The 20,467-nt window shown below is 36.3% G+C and overlaps 1 protein-coding gene and 1 long non-coding RNA gene across 2 annotated transcripts; one reads left to right on the top strand and one right to left on the bottom strand.

The window, feature by feature from the left end:
* Window positions 1-5,801: 5,801 nt before the first annotated feature.
* Window positions 5,802-7,655, bottom strand: LOC113080407 (uncharacterized). Its single transcript, XR_003281853.1, has 3 exons — window positions 7,614-7,655; window positions 6,227-6,383; window positions 5,802-6,138 (listed from the first exon to the last, which is right to left on the bottom strand). It is a non-coding gene; the product is annotated as an uncharacterized LOC113080407 (long non-coding RNA).
* Window positions 7,656-10,667: 3,012 nt separating this feature from the next.
* On the top strand, window positions 10,668-14,428 carry LOC113080406 (protein-glutamine gamma-glutamyltransferase K-like; the record flags this gene model as incomplete). The annotated part of the gene is made up of 13 exons (XM_026252581.1): window positions 10,668-10,773; window positions 10,908-11,099; window positions 11,230-11,481; window positions 11,597-11,715; window positions 11,912-12,019; window positions 12,099-12,276; window positions 12,364-12,502; window positions 12,593-12,785; window positions 12,865-13,018; window positions 13,162-13,446; window positions 13,609-13,769; window positions 13,861-13,997; window positions 14,187-14,428. Coding segments are annotated over 13 exons (2,172 nt in total), but the record flags the coding sequence as incomplete, so codon positions are not given.
* Window positions 14,429-20,467: the final 6,039 nt, after the last annotated feature.

Here is a 20,467-nt window from a genome sequence, read left to right as displayed (position 1 = left end):
CCCTGAGGAATGTGGCATAATATGGAGAGAAAACAGTAAAAAATACCTAACAGATGTGGAATATAATTGCTGGGTTAGTGGCTTTAAAATGCTAAAAATATTCAAAGTTTCCCATACGATAACAAACATAAAAATAAATAGTCTGTCCAAGATGTATTTTAAATATGTACTAAATATATGTTGTAAACTGTGAAGCTCAGTAAAATCTATTTTCAACTCGAATATCGTATACCAATAGATTAAAAAATATATTTCAGGAATATACCTTTCCATTCTTTTAAGACAGGGATAGCTGCAGCCTCAACCCATGGACATGTAGAAAGTTGAATCAGTACAACAGAAACAACCCCTAGCCCAGACCTAATCCTACTCCCACACCCTGACAGACAGCTTTGTCGACCAATCATGACCTTTCTCCATGCCCATTGCTCCAGCTTGCAATTGACCTTACTTAGGATCTTTCAATAGCCAACTTGAGCCTTTATTTATTATTGTGTGTAATAGGCAACAAACCTTAAAGGGACAGTACACCCAAAATGAAAATGTAATGTTTATCTGCTTACCCCAAGGGCATCCAAGACTGTCACGGCAAAAAGGGACGGAAGCAAATGCAAGTTCAATAAGTTTAATAAAATAAGATAACACAAAACATCAGAGAGTAAACAAGGTCACACTGTGAATACGAGGTAAGAACTCCGGTAGCCAAGGATCAGGTCCAGAAACAGACAGCAGGAGAGCGTGACGCAGGGACTGAGATGGGCGGTTCAGAGGTGAGTACGGAGGTGAAGGTCCCACGGTGAAACAGGAGTGAGCGATCATTGGTCTTTAGTGACACAGGAAACTATGAAGGACGAAAAGACCAGGCACGCACACAGGAGACTGCAACAACGATCTGACAAACACAAGACGAAAGACAGGGCAATAAATAGTGAGCTGGAAATGAATCGCAGCTGCCGCTGATGTCACAAATAGCGGTCAGGCCCACATAAAACAATCAGTGATAATGAGACAAACACCTGACCCTACCCACCCAAGATCAAAATGAGACAACGGTTCTTCCAGCCATGACACTGTTTCTTCAGTAGAACACAAACCAAGATTTTTAACTCAAACCATTGCAGTATATCACTTATAGTATAATGTAATTGGATGGGAATCCTGGCTTAAACATACAATAAAACAAAACCAAAAAAAACATGCCCCAAAAAAAATTAAACCCTGCAGCTCGTGATGATACATTGATGTGTAAAGACACAAAACGATCGGTCTGTACAAGAAACTGAACAGTATTTTAATGGCTTTTTACCTCTGATTCAGACAATGTCCGAACTGTTAGAACTCTCCTGAGCACCACCTCCTGAGCTGTTCTCTCAAGCAGGAGCATGAGGTGTCTTCTTCTTCTTGCTTTATGGCGGATTGCAGACTTATAAGTGCATTACCACCCCATTCTTTCAATTGAACCATTGACACTCCTCCTATGGTCCACTTGAGGGACAGGTGCCGGTAACACACTTCTAAGTCTGCATTCCAACATAAAGCAAGAAGTTTGCGGATATGCTTGGTCCTGGCAGATTTTAGAGACTATCTATACCTGGACATACTGTTTTTCCGTGCAATTCTAAAAACTTCCATGTTAGTTTTTCTGCATTTGCAATCAAGCGGGGAAGTCGTGGCCTAGTGGTTAGGGAGTTTGACTCCTAACCCTAGGGTTGTGGGTTTGACTCTCGGGCCAGCATTACCATGACAATACCCTTGAGCAGGGCACCGAACCCCCGGGTGCTGAAGCATAAAAATGGCTGCCCACTGCTCCGGGTGTGTGTTCACTGCTATGTGTGTGCACTTTGGATTTACATGAGAGAGAAACATCAAAATGTTCATGGGGAGATATATTAAGGATCTGATGCACTTAAGCGAAAAACAAATGGAGAATCATGCTTCAGGAAGGTCTGTCCAATGCGGATATCAGAAACAACGCTGGGACCGCAGCTTAAGAAATGCTGAAGAAGAACTAAGAAATTATGAAAGACAGTGGTGTAGCATCTAGGTATCCCAGTGGAAATTTTAGTTGAACTTTTAGAATGGATAGAGCCCTGCAAAAAAATATAATATTTATATTATATTATATTATATTATATTATATTATATTATATTATATTATATTATATTATATTATATTATATTATATTATATTATATTATATTATATTATATTATATTATATTATATTATATTATATTATTGTGTTTAGTTAAAGTGAAAATTCCACCTATTCCTCCATATTGATGGACTTGGTCTGCAGCATGTCAGATTAATTATGGGTAAGACTGACTAGAGCATTATAATAGTGGTCTGTAATACATAATAGAAATTATAAAATACCTTACAGTAGACAGAGCAACCCTGTTTATCAGAGTTTTGCATCTCCAAAATATTGGTTTCCATCCAATATCTTAATTAACTGTGTCACACCATCACACACTGATTTTACTGACTTAACAAGTATGGTTTGATAAACACAATGGAATGGGAGATGCACATGTGTTACATTATAATTGTAGTGGTTATACTGTTTATCAGTGACATTTCAAGGCTGACCGCACGGAGCCTGACATTTATTCCCATGAAAAAAGGCACATGAACTTGAATCCCTTGACTTTTCTTAATTTTCTCTTGAAGTTTGAGTTGACAAGATAATTGTATGGAAAAAATCTACTAAAATGATTTCACACAAAGACATTTTAAGTAAATCCATTTTGACATGGATTGATTTTGAACTGGATTAAAGGATGGATTGATGGACGGTCGGTCGGACTGAATTAATACTGAATAAATGAATATTGTCCTTTTCATTGTTTTCTGTCAAGTTTGAACAGAATTACTAGACACACTGTAGTTATATCAATTTGATAAAGCCTTTGCAGAGTTATTATTCATTTAATAATGTGCTGAACCGTTGATTTATGGATGTATTTGGGTCATTTTAATTTAATTGGTCATATTAAAGGCTTTTTCTACTTATTTTCTCATACGCCTTCTGGGTGGAGGATTACGGAAGCCCTGAACCGCATGGTGGAGAAAAAAAAAAAGGAAACTTATCTCGTTATTTCGAGTTATTAAGTCGTTATTTCGACATAATAACTCGTTATTTCGACTTATTAAGTCGTTATTTCGAGTTATTAAGTCGTTATTTCGACATAATAACTCGTTATTTCGACTTATTAAGTCGTTATTTCGACTTATTAAGTCGTTATTTCGACTTATTAAGTCGTTATTTCGAGTTATTAAGTCGTTATTTCGACTTATTAAGTCGTTATTTCGAGTTATTAAGTCGTTATTTCGACTTATTAAGTCGTTATTTCGAGTTATTAAGTCGTTATTTCGACTTATTAAGTCGTTATTTCGACTTATTAAGTCGTTATTTCGACATAATAACTCGTTATTTCGACTTATTAAGTCGTTATTTCGACTTATTAAGTCGTTATTTCGACTTATTATGTCGTTATTTCGACATAAGTCTCATTATGTTAAGGCTTGTGTTAAGTTCAGTATGAGCCACTAGAGGGCAGAATAAGACCGCGAATCAAAGAACGCATTGTAGTTATGTTGACCTACGGTTAAGCACTTTTACAGGTGGGTGCTCCAAAATCCCAGAAGTTTATCATTGGAAATTGCATTCATCCCAGGCATATGCATTAATTTCAGGCTAACATATATTGAGGTGAAATTTATGTAGCCCATAAATGCAATATTACCGTAAAAGTTTGCCATAAATACACTAGGTATAGGCGTTTATTCTATGTAGTTTTCATAACACTGGATATTCTACTAATTCATACTTTTCTAATACATTGCCTAATGGGCAATTAACAAATTTAATAAGTACATATTTTGTGCTAATTGCTAGTATTGTATGGGGTCAGAATTGTTGCATTATTCCAAATAAATAGATTATTATCCATAAATAAATGTAACGAGATTCACAAAAATATATCAAATTCACAAATAAATGTAAAGAGTTTCACAAAAAAATATAAAACGCACAAATAAATAAATTGAGATTTGCAAATAAAAAAATATATATTTACAAATGTGTTTAATGTCACAAACACAACTCTACCTGGCATTTATTTGTGCACCGCTGTCTGTGCATTTGTAAATTACTGCACGCATTTGTGATCGCTTCCTGTGCATTTGTGGATTTGAAACACTTCACTTCTAGCGTCGACGTGCAGATAAATCCACAAATAAGTGGACTCCACCCACCGTCTACTTAACCCAATCAGACAACGCCCATGTTGCACTGACCAATCGCAGCACGCTCTCTCTCCAACCAATCACGTTTTGCCTAACAACCAGGGCGGGATCAGACACATGAACGCGAGTCACTCGCTACAGTCTCTTCAACATGGCCGATCAAGAGGAGTAAAGACAGGTGAGTGATGCTTACACAGTAATTAACTGAAGTTTTACCAGGTTCTTGATATGTCATCATTTGTCATAACTAGTGAGGTAGTTTGACAATTTACACCATGATTTAATAAGTTATTATTTGCTCTCAAGCACCATTTCGAAGACTGTCGCATTTGTCTGCCACATACATCAAGGGTGTCTTAATTCTAAAATGGACCATTATTCATTGTGAGGTGTAAATTGTTGTAATTTCTTTACTTTTGAATTTCTTTACTTGTGGCCTACAAAATGCGACCTCCTTGAGAAAGCAGCCATCGAAACAGTCAGCGGATTTATTTTACATTTAGAATTACTGAATTAGTTTATTAGATTAAATAAACTATTACTTAATATTGAGTGCAAGATGAAGAATATGTGAAGCTGCGGGTAGATTCGATGTGCGCCTGTAGTAAGGTTGCCAACTGCCCTAATTATACAGATATACGTTTGGGGTAAGATCTTCCACTGCATATTACATGAGACTCGGTTTTATTCCCCCTTGTCACCCCCCGCAGTGGCATCGTCTCAGATACTACGAGTATGTGTGAACTGAGGGTCATAAGCTGTTGTTACGTTACCTGGAATGCATGACATGACCACAGCCTGTTCATAGATTTATTGTAATTTATTATAAAGCACATTTGAGGAAAAATTGGTATGTCGTTCAGGTTACTATGATTGGAAGTATTAATAACATGTATTTAGTTACCACTTATAGTCCAACTGAACTTCTTGTACTACAAGTGGTAACTAAATACATATTGTTTTAAATAGAGGTAGTATATTAAAAGCACATTTTAGTTTATGGTGTCTCAAAAGAGCACAGTTGAGTACACTTAGATGTTCTTAAGATTATATTTTTTATTAATACTTTGCAAATCAAATTAGCGATATTTATTGTTTTAATATGTATTATAAATGGCTTAATTACAATATAAATCCTGTAAAAAGTATTTTTCAAACTTCTCATTCTAAGACTCATTGCAGTTTGACAGTTTTAATGCATACAACCTTCCATAAAATGTTAAGAGTTGTTTGTATGCATCTTCTGATTATTTTTCCACACAGTTACTACAGACCAGCTACAAAAGCTTACATCATTTTGGACTGGATGGGAAGTCCCATCCAAGAATCTCCAGGTAAATGTTTGGAATGGAAGATACTTCAAGGCTTCTACCTGCAGCAGGACCCTGATGATACCAGATGAAATAACCACAATGGATAACTTTGCATCTACATTGCAAGCTTGTGCTAACACATCCTCCATTGGATTTGGACTCATTTAATTCTGGACACTGGTTCTATGTAATTTTTTTCTATGTACAAGTAATAATAATAAATAAAGTACTTCAATAACATTTTAAAATAAATTTAATTATTTTACATGTCTTAAAAGGTTGTTTCCACAAGTTTTACTTAAGATACAACTATATATACACATTTACAACCTTGCTGTCAAAATTAGAGCAGCAGAAATAAACCTTCAAATATCCCTTTATTCAATCAAAGTCTGTACATATGTGAGAGTCTTGAGGTATACATCTACTCCAAATGAATCAGACACTTGCAGTGGGTCAATTTGCTCATTTGTGAGTTGTGGCCTGTGAATTACAGGCACGTTGACTGCAAAGTGAACATGGTCAGCATCTCCACCATCTTGTTCAACTGCCATTGAGTCTGAATATTCCATCTAAAGGTAAACAAATAAATCATTTTAAATATGGGGGGTTAATCTAACAGAGCAAAACCAATAAAGCATTGTAAGAAGAAATAATTACCTCAGGGTTAATTATTGGATTCTCTCTCTGGCCAAACACATTCTCTCATCCAACGAACGATAGTTGTATGAGTGACACCTAAAATGTTACTGATGTTTTCCTGGGGTAATCCAAGCTTCAGAAAGTGGATTAGTCTGTCATTTGCTGCTTCACTGTCCTAAAATGCATAATAACAAACACAGAAAATTTTGATCAATGAAATAAACCTTGTTCACAATGAAATATTAGTCTAATTGGTAAATACAGCACAGTACTTTAGATTTTTTTTATTTTTAGCCAATATTCCAACAATATTTTTAAATGTAACATGCTACATGACCAAGTGGTCATTTAATTACCTTAAAAAAAAAAAATTAATAACACAGACGGACGGATGGGTTCAGAAAACACCAGAGAGGTAGAAAACTGGGAAACACTAGTTAAATTACAAATAACGTTATAGTTTTATTTTGGATGTTACTACAGTAATGAGCATTATATATAATAGTAATTAGTGGAGCGGCTTGGCGCTGGTGTCAGATCCCTGGCGATGATCTTCACTAATGCCCGAGCAGCACTTTCACCTTGTGCAGAAAGGCCCTGAACAAACAGTAAGTAAACACAAACTGCAGCCAAATATTTAACTGAACAGACTGTAGTTTAAAGGTGCATGGAGTAACCGTTCCAGTTATATACAAGGGAACATAATAATGAGGAAGGCCAACTTTTCACTAGTGATGGGAAGTCGGGTTCTTTTTTCGAAAACTGGTTCTTTTCGACAGTTAATTTCAATTAACATGTCATGCATTCCAGGTAACGTAACAACAGCTTATGACCCTCAGTTCACACATACTCGTAGTATCTGAGACGATGCCACTGCGGGGGGTAACAAGGGGGAATAAAACCGAGTCTCATGTAATATGCAGTGGAAGATCTTACCCCAAACGTATATCTGTATAATTAGGGCAGTTGGCAACCTTACTACAGGCGCACATCGAATCTACCCGCAGCTTCACATATTCTTCATCTTGCACTCAATATTAAGTAATAGTTTATTTAATCTAATAAACTAATTCAGTAATTCTAAATGTAAAATAAATCCGCTGACTGTTTCGATGGCTGCTTTCTCAAGGAGGTCGCATTTTGTAGGCCACAAGTAAAGAAATTCAAAAGTAAAGAAATTACAACAATTTACACCTCACAATGAATAATGGTCCATTTTAGAATTAAGACACCCTTGATGTATGTGGCAGACAAATGCGACAGTCTTCGAAATGGTGCTTGAGAGCAAATAATAACTTATTAAATCATGGTGTAAATTGTCAAACTACCTCACTAGTTATGACAAATGATGACATATCAAGAACCTGGTAAAACTTCAGTTAATTACTGTGTAAGCATCACTCACCTGTCTTTACTCCTCTTGATCGGCCATGTTGAAGAGACTGTAGCGAGTGACTCGCGTTCATGTGTCTGATCCCGCCCTGGTTGTTAGGCAAAACGTGATTGGTTGGAGAGAGAGCGTGCTGCGATTGGTCAGTGCAACATGGGCGTTGTCTGATTGGGTTAAGTAGACGGTGGGTGGAGTCCACTTATTTGTGGATTTATCTGCACGTCGACGCTAGAAGTGAAGTGTTTCAAATCCACAAATGCACAGGAAGCGATCACAAATGCGTGCAGTAATTTACAAATGCACAGACAGCGGTGCACAAATAAATGCCAGGTAGAGTTGTGTTTGTGACATTAAACACATTTGTAAATATATATTTTTTTATTTGCAAATCTCATTTTATTTATTTGTGCGTTTTATATTTTTTGTGAAACTCTTTACATTTATTTGTGAATTTGATATATTTTTGTGAATCTCGTTACATTTATTTATGGATAATAATCTATTTATTTGGAATAATGCAACAATTCTGACCCCATACAATACTAGCAATTAGCACAAAATATGTACTTATTAAATAAGTTAATTGCCCATTAGGCAATGTATTAGAAAAGTATGAATTAGTAGAATATCCAGTGTTATGAAAACTACATAGAATAAACGCCTATACCTAGTGTATTTATGGCAAACTTTTACGGTAATATTGCATTTATGGGCTACATAAATTTCACCTCAATATATGTTAGCCTGAAATTAATGCATATGCCTGGGATGAATGCAATTTCCAATGATAAACTTCTGGGATTTTGGAGCACCCACCTGTAAAAGTGCTTAACCGTAGGTCAACATAACTACAATGCGTTCTTTGATTCGCGGTCTTATTCTGCCCTCTAGTGGCTCAATGAGACTTATGTCGAAATAACGACATAATAAGTCGAAATAACGACTTATTATGTCGAAATAACGACTTAATAAGTCGAAATAACGACATAATAAGTCGAAATAACGACTTAATAAGTCGAAATAACGAGTTATTATGTCGAAATAACGACTTAATAAGTCGAAATAACGACTTAATAACTCGAAATAACGACTTAATAAGTCGAAATAACGACTTAATAAGTCGAAATAACGAGTTATTATGTCGAAATAACGACTTAATAACTCGAAATAACGACTTAATAAGTCGAAATAACGACTTAATAACTCGAAATAACGACTTAATAAGTCGAAATAACGACTTAATAAGTCGAAATAACGAGTTATTATGTCGAAATAACGACTTAATAACTCGAAATAACGACTTAATAAGTCGAAATAACGAGTTATTATGTCGAAATAACGACTTAATAACTCGAAATAACGAGATAAGTTTTCTTTTTTTTTTTCTCCACCATGCGGTTCAGGGCTTCCGTAGAGGATAAGGTTCAGTTTGGGGTTGGTGAACAATTATATTGTCCCTAAAAAATTAAATAAAATCATGACATACTTGAAAATGCTTTTATAAAAAAAAGTTTATAAATTCAAAGGTGCATAATGATTTGAAGTTATGAAATCAGATTCCATACTTCCAAAAATTGTATTAAATTTAATTAAAGAATAAAACATGAAAATTAAATAAATACATTCTCTTGCATGATAATTTTCATATTCATTTTCTCTGCTTTCCAATTTTATGAGTCATTCTATTTAATAACTGACTAACAGTCATATATCAAAGAGTCATCCTTGTTCTGACAATCATGAGAATAAATGTAAGAGTAATAGACTCTTAACAATGCTGCAATTTACTTGCAGAGAATGTTAATGTATATAGCGATAATTAAAATGCAACATAAACATTAAGTAGTATATATATATATATATATATATATATATATATATATATATATATATATATATATATATATATATATATATATATATATATATACTACTTAATGTTTATGTTGCATTTTAATTATCGCTATATACATTAACATTCTCTCAGAGATTGAGATATCAGAAAAAAATTTTAAGCAACATGTGTCTATATATTTCTTAATGACCCTGTTTGTTAATCTCTGGTATAGATGTTAATCTAAAATTAAAGTTCAGAACAACTCAACTAAGATGTTAATTTGTCCCATTAATTCTCTAAAAGAAACAATTAAATGAATATGACTCAAAATCCTTTAATGGCTTTCTTAAGAGGACAACTATTCACACTTCAGCTATGAGCTGTGGATGGGGTGGAGATGGAGATGTAGTATAAATATCCCGTCTGCTGTAGAGACAAACTACAGAACGAGCCACAAGCTGGTTAAAGCAGGACTTACTGTTCACTTTCTGCAGCAGTTTTCAGTTCAGTTTCTCTTGAACAGACAAGGACAACATCCATGTAAGTAATCATCTCAGACATTGTTTGAAACTTTATTAAATTATTCATTTCTATTAGAAAGCTGACATCTAGAATTCATAGTTTTGTGGATCAAGAGTTGTTTAAAAAGTATTGTACTGGTATGAAATTTATATAGTTAAATTTTGGGGGAACAGCTCAATGTTTCATGTAAGGATATGTCTTTTGCTGTCTAGTAATTGCAGCTTAAAAAGAAACTGGAGATCTGATTTCTAAGAACAAAGAGACCTAATTTATGAATTATTAACCATCTACTGACCAATTACAGATCACACTCATGACTCTCATTTCTTTCTTTTTTGCCCAGCATGCCTTTTGTATACAACCCATACAAAAACCTCTGCAGCGTTGGCCGTTTCCCAGCCATTAAACTGCAGGAGTACAACTGGAGGAAACCAGCATACTACACACCGGTTCACACCAACCCTCGCGTTAACCCATGCACTATCCCTTATCATTACCCATATGTTAACCCTTGCACTGACCCATGCACTACCCCTTATGCCTACCCATATGTTAACCCTTGTGTTAACCCATGCACTACTCCATATGCTACTCCTTGCGCTACTTCATATGATTATCCTTGCGGTACTTCATATGATTATCCTTGGGGTACTTCATATGATTATCCTTGGGGTACTTCATATGATTATCCTTGCGGTACTTCATACTCTAATCCTTACGGTTTTGTTGCTCAATGCCATGATTATGACACAAAGGAAGTCGTCGTCAAGAATTATGTGGATGACTGTACAAGCACGCAAGTCTGTGGAGCAGAGAGTAAGAGTCTTCACATTTTCTTTATCTTTGTCCTGCAGTGTATGATGGGAAATGTGTTATTCTTACTCATAATAACTCAATGAATTATTTGTTTGATAACCAGTTACCTGTGTTCTGCTTTTATGTTTTCTCAGATGCTGTCCTCCGGGTGAGTAAAGTCGACCTTCTCAAGTGCAGGACCGGACTGAATCGTCAGGAGCATCACACACATTGTTTCCTTGATGACCATCTCATCGTCCGCAGAGGACAGAGTTTCAACATGTGGGTGGATCTGTGCCGTCCTTTCAATCCCAGTTGTGACAAGCTTCACCTGGAGCTCAAACTAGGTTAGTTTCTAAAAGATCCAAGACAACAGAGAATATACTGTATCTACATATGTAGAGGAGGAACATGTGAGGAGCTGAACCAGCATTTCTACCATCACTGGAATCTCTTGTTGTTTTGTATGTTTAACAGGTCATATCCCATCCATCCGGGACGGCACTTATGTGATCGTTCCAATTGTGGAAGAATTCAAGAAAGACTGCTGGGGGGCAAAGATTGTGGAACGAGCCCAAAACCGAATCAAACTGTGTGTGCACTCTGTTCCGACTGCTTGTGTTGGACGATACCAGCTCAGTGTCGTGACACACTGTCCAGGAGGAAGATTCACTTTACCTTATGTTCCTGAAAATGACATTTACATGCTGTTCAACCCCTGGTGTAAAGGTACGTGTTTAATTATACTTTAATATTACAACTGAAACCTAAATATGAAAATGTAATAGAATGAGAAAAGAAAACAAATGCTTTTCCATTTAAAGTCCATTGTTCTCTTCATCAGATGACTGTGTGTACCTGAGTGATGAGGCGGAGAGAGCTGAGTATGTGCTGAATGACATGGGCAGAATCTACTACGGAACTAAGCAGCAGATTGGCTGCAAAACATGGAACTTTGGTCAAGTAAGAGCCAACATTTCATTAATATATTACGAAAGTTCAACGATGTTCATGATATGTTAAAGACTAAGGCACCGCTATGGTTTCTAGTTTTTCCTAACCTTCCCATACTTGAGAAATAAAAGTGCACAATATAGAATGAAGGTTTTTTTTTTTACACAATATCTAATTTTCTTCCTCTGCGATCTGTGATTCTTAGTTTGAGAAGGGAATCTTGTCTGCGTGTATGTATGTGTTGGAGAAGAGCTGTACACCTTGCTCAGGGTGGGGAAGCCCCATTAACATTTCCAGAGTGGTTTCTAACATGGTGAGTCTTCATTTCCTTCTTATCAACACTTTTTTTATTCAGTATTTCTATAATATTTTCAGTTGTATTTCCTTAACAGGTTATTGCCAGCAAAGGCAGTGGTGTGCTGGTGGGTAACTGGTCACACTGCTATGGAGATGGAACTGCTCCTACATCCTGGTGCAGCAGCAGTGCCATCCTGAAACAGTTCTACAAATGTGGAGGAACGCCAGTCAAGTATGGACAGAGCTTGGCCTTTGCTGGAGTCACCAACACACGTAAGAGTTCCTGCAGACTGGACAAGAAGAAGTTTTGAGAAAGTGATTACAGATGTAATTATTTTGTTGTTCTTCTCTTTCTCGTAGTGTTGAGGTGTTTGGGTGTTCCTGCTCGTCCAGTTTCAAACTTCTGTTCTGCTCATGACACTGATGTTCATTTGTCAACTGATGTCTACTTGGACGAGAAATTTCAGCTGATCGATCACATGAACCGTGATCCAATCTGGTAAGTATCATTACCATTTATAATGTCACCAAGAGTTCCTCTGAATGTCCATGAAGTGTTTCTAGATCTTTCTTCTTCTCTTCCATGTAGGAACTACCATGTGTGGAATGAGGCCTGGATGACTCGGCCAGACCTGCCATCTGGTTTTGGAGGTTGGCAGGTGGTTGATTCCACTCCTCAACTGACCAGCCAGGGCTTCTTCCGCTGTGGTCCCACCTCTGTTGCTGCGATCCGCAGCGGGCAGGTCTTCCTGAAGCATGATGTGCCCTTCCTTTTCGCAGAAGTGCGTTATTTCCTTTAATTTACCATTGCATACAATTTACAATAGCGATTATAACTTCTGATTCCTGTTGTGGCTCTAGGTGAACAATGATAAGGTTTACTGGCAGCGGAGATGTGACGGGACCTTTGGTGTTGTTCATATTGAGAAGGATGTAGTAGGTCACTGCATCAGTACCAAGGCTGTCGGCTCAGATCAACGTGTAGACATCACAAATTTCTACAAACACCCATATGGTAAAACCCACAAGCATTTCACTTAAAACATTTGCTTTAGCCCCTTAATACTTTGAACCATGGTGCTTACTGAAATTATGAAGTTTGGTGTTTCTCCTGCGATTGAACCATATGTCCGTTTTACTCTGTCTTTAATTGATCAGGTTCTTCTGAGAAGAGCACTGCTTTGGAAACAGCTCTTCGTCATGGCTTGAGAAGATGCACATACCCACTGCCCTGTCCTGAGGATGTTGTCTGTGAAGTCAGCCTGAAAGAGGATGGACTATGTGTGGGCAAGGATGCCTTGCTTTACATCAATCTTAAAAACAAATGCAGCTCACCTCGTAGCGTCACCCTCTACAGCCAAGCTGCAGCCACGTACTACACCGGAGTCAGGAAGACCTTCCTGAAGAGAGACCAGACATGCATCGAGCTCAAGCCCTCTGAATGTAAGAAATCATAAAGAGTTCAAAGATAAAGCTGAATGTGAGAAGTGATAAAGAGTTGCAATACATGATACCACCCAGTTGGCATTATGCAGCTTATGGGTAAAGAGACTTGTAATGAAAGCATGAGTATTCATTCAGTATTTGTCATTTTTGCTATAATAGGCAGAGCTCTGGAATGGACCCTGAGTTATGACGAGTATAAGGAACACCTGGTGGATCACACCTCACTGATGCTCAACCTCTTTGGACACGTGGCTCAGACGAAGCAGGTTCTGGCCACCCAGTACAACTTCAGACTGCGCACACCAGATCTTGTTGTCGCTGTGAGTTTAAAATTAGAGTTTAACTGTTGAATCTTTTGATTGGTTGGAATTATTTAGTGTTAAATTGTGTCTTGTATGTGCTTCTTCTCAGCCTGTAAGTGATGCTGTCTTGGGTCAAGAAGTGCCAGTCAAAATCACTTTCCAGAATCCTCTGCCTCGTGTCCTGAAGAACTCTGTATTCCGCTTTGTGGGACTTGGACAGCAGCATGCAAGAGTTGTCAACTATGGGTAAAATTGATTTAATTACTCAATAAAATAATTAATTATTTTTGCACTAATAATTAGTAATTATATAAATTATGATTGCTGAACATAATGGTAAATTCAATATATGTTGCTAAACAGTTTTTATGATTATTTAATAATAATAAAAAATGAATATATATAGTAATATAATCATCTTTCCTTCTTTCACAGTGACATTGCAGGGAATGCCACAGTGTGCCTGACAGAGAAGTTTATTCCCACGTGTCACGGCCCACAGAAACTTCTGGTCTCACTGGACTCTCCTCAGCTCACTCAGGTTCATGGATTCTCCAACATTGCTGTCAAACAGCATTGTTAAACCAATCAAACAACCAAAACAGAAGAAACGTCATGGCTCCACTGAATAGAAAACGTTCACACTGAATTGATTTGCAGTAGACAATTGCAGACAAATGCACTAATGCTTTATGCAAGACAATATTGTCTTTTCATCTTTTCTGTTTTTTTTTTTGTTTTTTTTTGTTTTTTTTGTAGTCTTTTGGAAATTGCCATTTATGAGTTTGAAAGCTTATAAATGTAATTCTGAATATTCATTTACCAGTTTTTCCTCATTTAAAAGCTGAAGTAATTGTATAATGGTGTTGGTTACTCTGTCCTGTGTAGCTCAAATAAAAAAAAAATACAAATAAAAAGAATCCAGCATAATAAACTGTGTCAGTTTGTGATATTCAGAGGGATCTATTAAAATGAACCTTTACTCCTCTTGTCATGTTATGCTGTACATTATTGTCTTATATACTTTCATAACATAGAATTTAATACACAACTATCCAAACTTTTGCAGACTGCTTGTTTCTAAAACCTCAGAATATTAATATACTGTAGACCAGTGGTCAACAACCTGTCGATCGCAATCTTTATCACGGTGCCAGCTGCTGCCGGCAATAACAGAAAAATAAGTACAAAAAAAATGTATCATATTTTCCCCCATTTTTGTTCTGATTTTTTTGTACTTATTTTACTTGTTATTTCTGGGGAGTTGCTGGGACAGTGATAAAGAAAAATTCACCATGCCTTAGTCTGTAAACAGGTCATTTTAAAAGAGGCCTGTTTAGGCCAGGCACTGTTTACTATGGGAGAAATATAGGAACAAACCTTAAATACTGAATTTGGGGTGAGAGGACAGGTTATATGGATGCATGGGCGTAGAATACAGGGGGATATGGGGGATGAGTCCTCCCCACTTTTAATAAAACAAATTCAATCCCCCACACTCCGGAGGAGCAGGAGCCCACCATGGTGGAACAGAAGAGCACCACGACAGAACAGTCTGATCGGGAACCCACAGCAGAGATTGTTTAGAGTCTAGGAAAAACTGACACAGAAAACAGAAACCATATACAGTCTTAAGGACTGGGGCAGGGAACACAAGAAGTTCATCAGTATTTTCCATGGTGACAACTTATTTGTACCCTTTAAGCTCACCCCTGTTCCCATTAAGCTTTATTAAAAAATATATACAGTGCTTTAAGTGGCTGGTACACACCGGTACCACCGACCACTTCCAAATATAGCTCTTGAGCTTACCGCCACCTCTCCATGTGCAAGAACATGCTTTTAGTGTACTGGTATGTTCATTTGGACATCTGTTTTAATAGAGGTTTTGATCCTTTGCCTGCGCTGCCGCTTTTCAGAGCACCCATCACAATGCATGCTTCCTCGTTCTTCCTAGTTCGGAGTATGGAGCGCGAATCATTTGAACCAGTTCGGGAGTTCGGAGCGGGTTCGCAAATCATTTGAGTCAGTTCGGGAGTTGGTAGCGGGTCTGCGAATCATTTGAGTCAGTTTGGAGATTGCGAATCATTTGAATCAGTTCGGGAGTTCGGAGCGGGATCGCGAATCACTTGAGTCAGTACGGGAGTTCGGAGCGTGTTCGCGAATCATTTGAGTCAGTTTGGGGATCGCACATCATTTGAATCAGTTCGGGAGTTCGTAGGTTCGGAGTGGCTTGATTCGCGGCTCATTTGAATCAATTCGAGAGTTCGGAGCGGGTTCGCGAATCATTTGATTCAGTTTGGGAGTTCGGAGCAGGATCGCGAATCATTTGAGTCAGTTTGGGAGTTCGGTGCGGGTTCGCGAATCATTGAGTCAATTTGGGTATTGCAAATAATTTGAATCAGTTCGGGAGTTCGAAGTGGCTTCGCGGATTATTTGAATCAATTTTGAGAATTCGTAGGGGGTTTGCGAATCATTTGAGTCATTTTGGGAGTACGGAGCAGGATCGCGAATCATTTGAGTCAGTTCGGGAGTTCCAGCAAGTAACGCAAGCATGGGCGTAGGTTTAGGGGGGGACGCTAGGTACTAGTCCCTATCAATATTTTGAGATGACAAATTTGTCCCCACCACTATTTAACAAAAACTGCTATTTGGATCTTTGCACTGCTATTTGGATCTATTCTAATGGCCAGGATGACGACAGTACAAGAAACGCTGTAATTTGATTGACGGCGGGGTATCTGACAGGCTATACGCGCAGACCGGGACTACTTTTGTGCTTGCACTAGCAGCGAGCGGGTGATGCGCGCGCTGTGTGTGTGTGTGTGTGTATGTGTGTGTGTGTGCGCGCGCGCATGTTGACGACGCTGTGAATATTTATTTATTTATTTTTTGAGAGTGCATTTATGAGATTATACAGTTATACTCTTTAGGGGCAGTATACCGGATGGTATATCGGGGTCAGGGCACAATATAGCGAGATGAAGTAGATTCACTTCTGTATTGTTATATTTTGTATTGCCAACAGTCTGAAATAAAAAAAGGAAATCATTAAATCACTGGTAACTTACAACAAAAGAATTTGGGGGGGGGGGGGGGGGTTGGCTGTATGGGGGTGTCCCCACCAAAGCTGAGACCAAACCTACGCCCATTAATGCAAGTAATGCCTGTGAAGGATCCTTAGATCTTCAAGTGCAAATTATGTGTTGTTGTTTTTTTATGGGTTCCCTTGTCCTTTTATAATCATTTATTCACATAGCATTTAAAAATCATTAGTAATTCATATGAGTAACTGAGGAAAAACTCATGGCCTGGTTCGTAGCGGGTTCGCGAATCATTTGAGTCAGTTTGGAAGTTCGAATGCAGTAATGCAGTAGCTCTTTCTAAGGGTATTTTTTCAAAAATCCTTTTGCACATTTTATTTATGTTCAGTAGTTCTTTCTAGCTCAAGCAATATATATATATATAAAATTATTCTTTAAAAAGTTCCCTTAAAATAACCAATATTTTTCACTTTGTACTGTATACGTACAAAGTCAATCATCAAAAAATGAACAAAAATAAATTAAAATAGAATCAGAGAACTAAAAACAAGCAACAAGGCATTCAAGGCAATATATTCACAGTGAAGTGTCATTTAAGCACATTTTAAAATCTATGCTAGTCCACGTTCAGCTCAGTGACACATATTCAAAAATCAAATAAACTAATAAAACATTTAACTCATGGGGTGAACACAGAAACTAGCCTCATTATGAAACCTCTTTTTAAATGAATGTCAACTTGAAAACAAATCTCAAAGGCTGGAATACACTACACGATTTTTGTCTCAATTTTCTACAGATTTACAGTCTGGAGAAGCTGATGCTAGTTGACAAAGGTCCGAGTCAGTCTGTAGAATTGAACTGATTAGAATAGAAAATCGATTAACTTAAATAAAAAGTGACAAGCATCAGTTAATATTTAAAGTATGTTTATGAAGTATTTACAGAGACGTTCAATGTAGAAGAGGTAAAAAAGAACTCACTGAGCTTAATTGGAATTATTAAAATGACAGGATTTTTGCTAAATAAATAGTCTATGTCATTTATTAAGTTCATATATATTTTAAAAATGAACAACAAACAATATCTATGAAATTCTACTTTTTGTGCTGTGTGATTTTCATAGTATTGGACCTCTTAATTTCAACTTAAAATAATATGAATTATATATAAAAATGACAACAGTGTAAAATGACAGACCAGCAATAAACTGTCAATTTATAATATTACTGATGTAAAACCACCAGCAAGTAATGCCTGTGAAGGATCCTTAGATCCTCAAGTGCAAATTATGTGTTGTTTTTATTTTTATGGTTTCCCTTGTCCTTTTATAATCATTTATTCACATAGCATTTAATAATCATTAGTAATTCTTATGAGTAACTGAGGAAAAACTCATGGCCTGGGATTTCAGGTTTTGTAGAGCACCATGAAAACCAGAATAAGCATGTTACAGAAGCAGCTCAACACACACATGAAAAAAATGGAAATACAATGAATCCGAATTTCTCCCACTCCTCTTTGCGACACAACAGGTTGCTATAGTTTTAGGCCTACTTCTTGTCAATTGAATTCTCATTGCTCATTTTGTTTCTGGAGTCGCAAACTAGCCAGATCAGATTTGACCAGACTTTTTTTTAGAAAGACTTAAATAGTGTTTTCTTGTCAAACATAGTAATCTTTATAATGTGAAAGGATTTTTATACAGAAAAAAAATAGTTGTTGAAATAATTATTACTCAGAAATTGCTTGTAAATTTGACTAATAATTACAAAGAAATGTGAAGTAAATTAATTTTAAGGGGTATTTAATATATATATATATATATATATATATATATATATATATATATATATATATATATATATATATATATTATTATTTTTATTTATTTATTTATTTTTTTCTTGTGAACTGTATCCCTTTAATTTTCTCGTGAGTGATCCGACATAACAAAAGTTGTTCTGTACATTACATAACTGTGCCAACAGGTGGCAATACAGAATTGAATACAACTGATGGGGTGTTGCAGTATAGGTTTTCCACTTTACTGTACGTGTTCAGAATAACGACCTTCTTCATGTTGTGCAGTATTGTTCATTATTAATGTTTGGTGTAAACTTGCCTTAACCAAATGAATATATATATGAATTCTTGATGATACTGACCTTGTAGAGCACAGTGGTGATTAGAAAAGCACATACATTGACCAATGCAGACGACCAAAATCTGAAATGAACTGCAGTTTCATGAACTATGTTAATAGATCAACCAAGTACAATAACTGTAAGTTATACGAACGTGTCAAGTCAATGTATTAAAAAAAGCATATTGATTTTCTGAGTGCTGTGAATGAGAAAATCATCCCTCAGACTCTTTTCACAGAGGAAGCTGAAGTGGCTTTGTGGTCTTTACACTTGACGTTACTGCTCTACTTTAATGACAGACCAGACACCTGTTTTTTTTTTTTTTCATGAGCAAAAAGCCCAAATAACATAAACTGTGTCACCTCTTCTATGATTTAATGACAACACATTTGTTGGTGGGCTTCTTTCATTACATACTTTGTTATTTTTTTATATGCAAAAACTTTAAAACTTCAGCAAACACAAAAGGGAAGAAGAACACCGGTTATAATTTAGAACATGATATTCAACTGAATGCTTTTGAATTTTAGTATTCTCTTCTATAGTTTTATAAGAGAGTCACTTGTGCTCACATTTTCCAGTAGGCTAAACAGCTACGAATTTTACGAATTTAATAATTTTATCAAAATCATTGTCACTTGATTTGTAACTTAATTTGCTATAATGGGGGGAAATTACACGTAGAAGCAGGAAATAATTTACAACTTTCAAAATCATACAAAAATAGTTACATATGTACTCTCGCTTTACAGTCGCTTTGCCTTGATATGAATTGAGAAGTTTATTTATTGCACTCTGATAAATACGCTCTAAAAAGAGATTCTTGAGCTGAGAGATAACAGGAAATCTATTTAATGTGTATGTGCAAGACCAGTGTGAGAAAAATAAATTTTATTTTAGCTTCCTAGACATCCATCTTTGCAAAAGTAGGCTACATCTTTAAATGGACATACAGTATATGTTGAATATATGACTAGATGTGATCAAAACATCTGTAAACACATTTTTAACCAGTATTTCATATCCTTCTTAAAATGTCTATAAATGTGATCTTATAACTGGTATCATACCAATCATGCCTCTTTTTATTTTTCTAAACAAAATATGGAAGTGTGAACACCTCTGTTAATTCGATGTCTCTCCTTTTCTCCACTGAGCAAGGAAGTGAAAGATATTGAATTTATGATGAATATAGTGTTTTCATTTATTACTTAGGCTTCTGCACAAAATACCCAGTCACAAAAACTCTAAAGCTATCTAATGACTGGGCTACTTTTGGCCTCCATAAACATAATTGCTTTTACTTAAATGGAAGACATGTCCCTAAACTCAAATGTGATACCTTCCACATGAAAGACCATTTAGATATGGATAATATTACAGGTTATCTACAGTGCGCAGGTGGATTTACATTTCTTTTCTCCATGTCAGACTCAGTGATACAAGGGTGATGAATGCTGTTGTCTTTTTCCATTTTTCTTGTGGCGCTTTGTAATTGATTTAAAGATGGCATTGCTTAATTTAA

The sequence above is a fragment of the Carassius auratus genome, unplaced genomic scaffold, assembly GCF_003368295.1.
Source record: "Carassius auratus strain Wakin unplaced genomic scaffold, ASM336829v1 scaf_tig00031195, whole genome shotgun sequence".
Classification (NCBI taxonomy): Eukaryota; Metazoa; Chordata; class Actinopteri; order Cypriniformes; family Cyprinidae; genus Carassius; species Carassius auratus.
The sequence above is the reverse complement of the archived record's forward strand: the minus strand, read 5'-3'. Positions and strand labels throughout refer to the sequence as shown.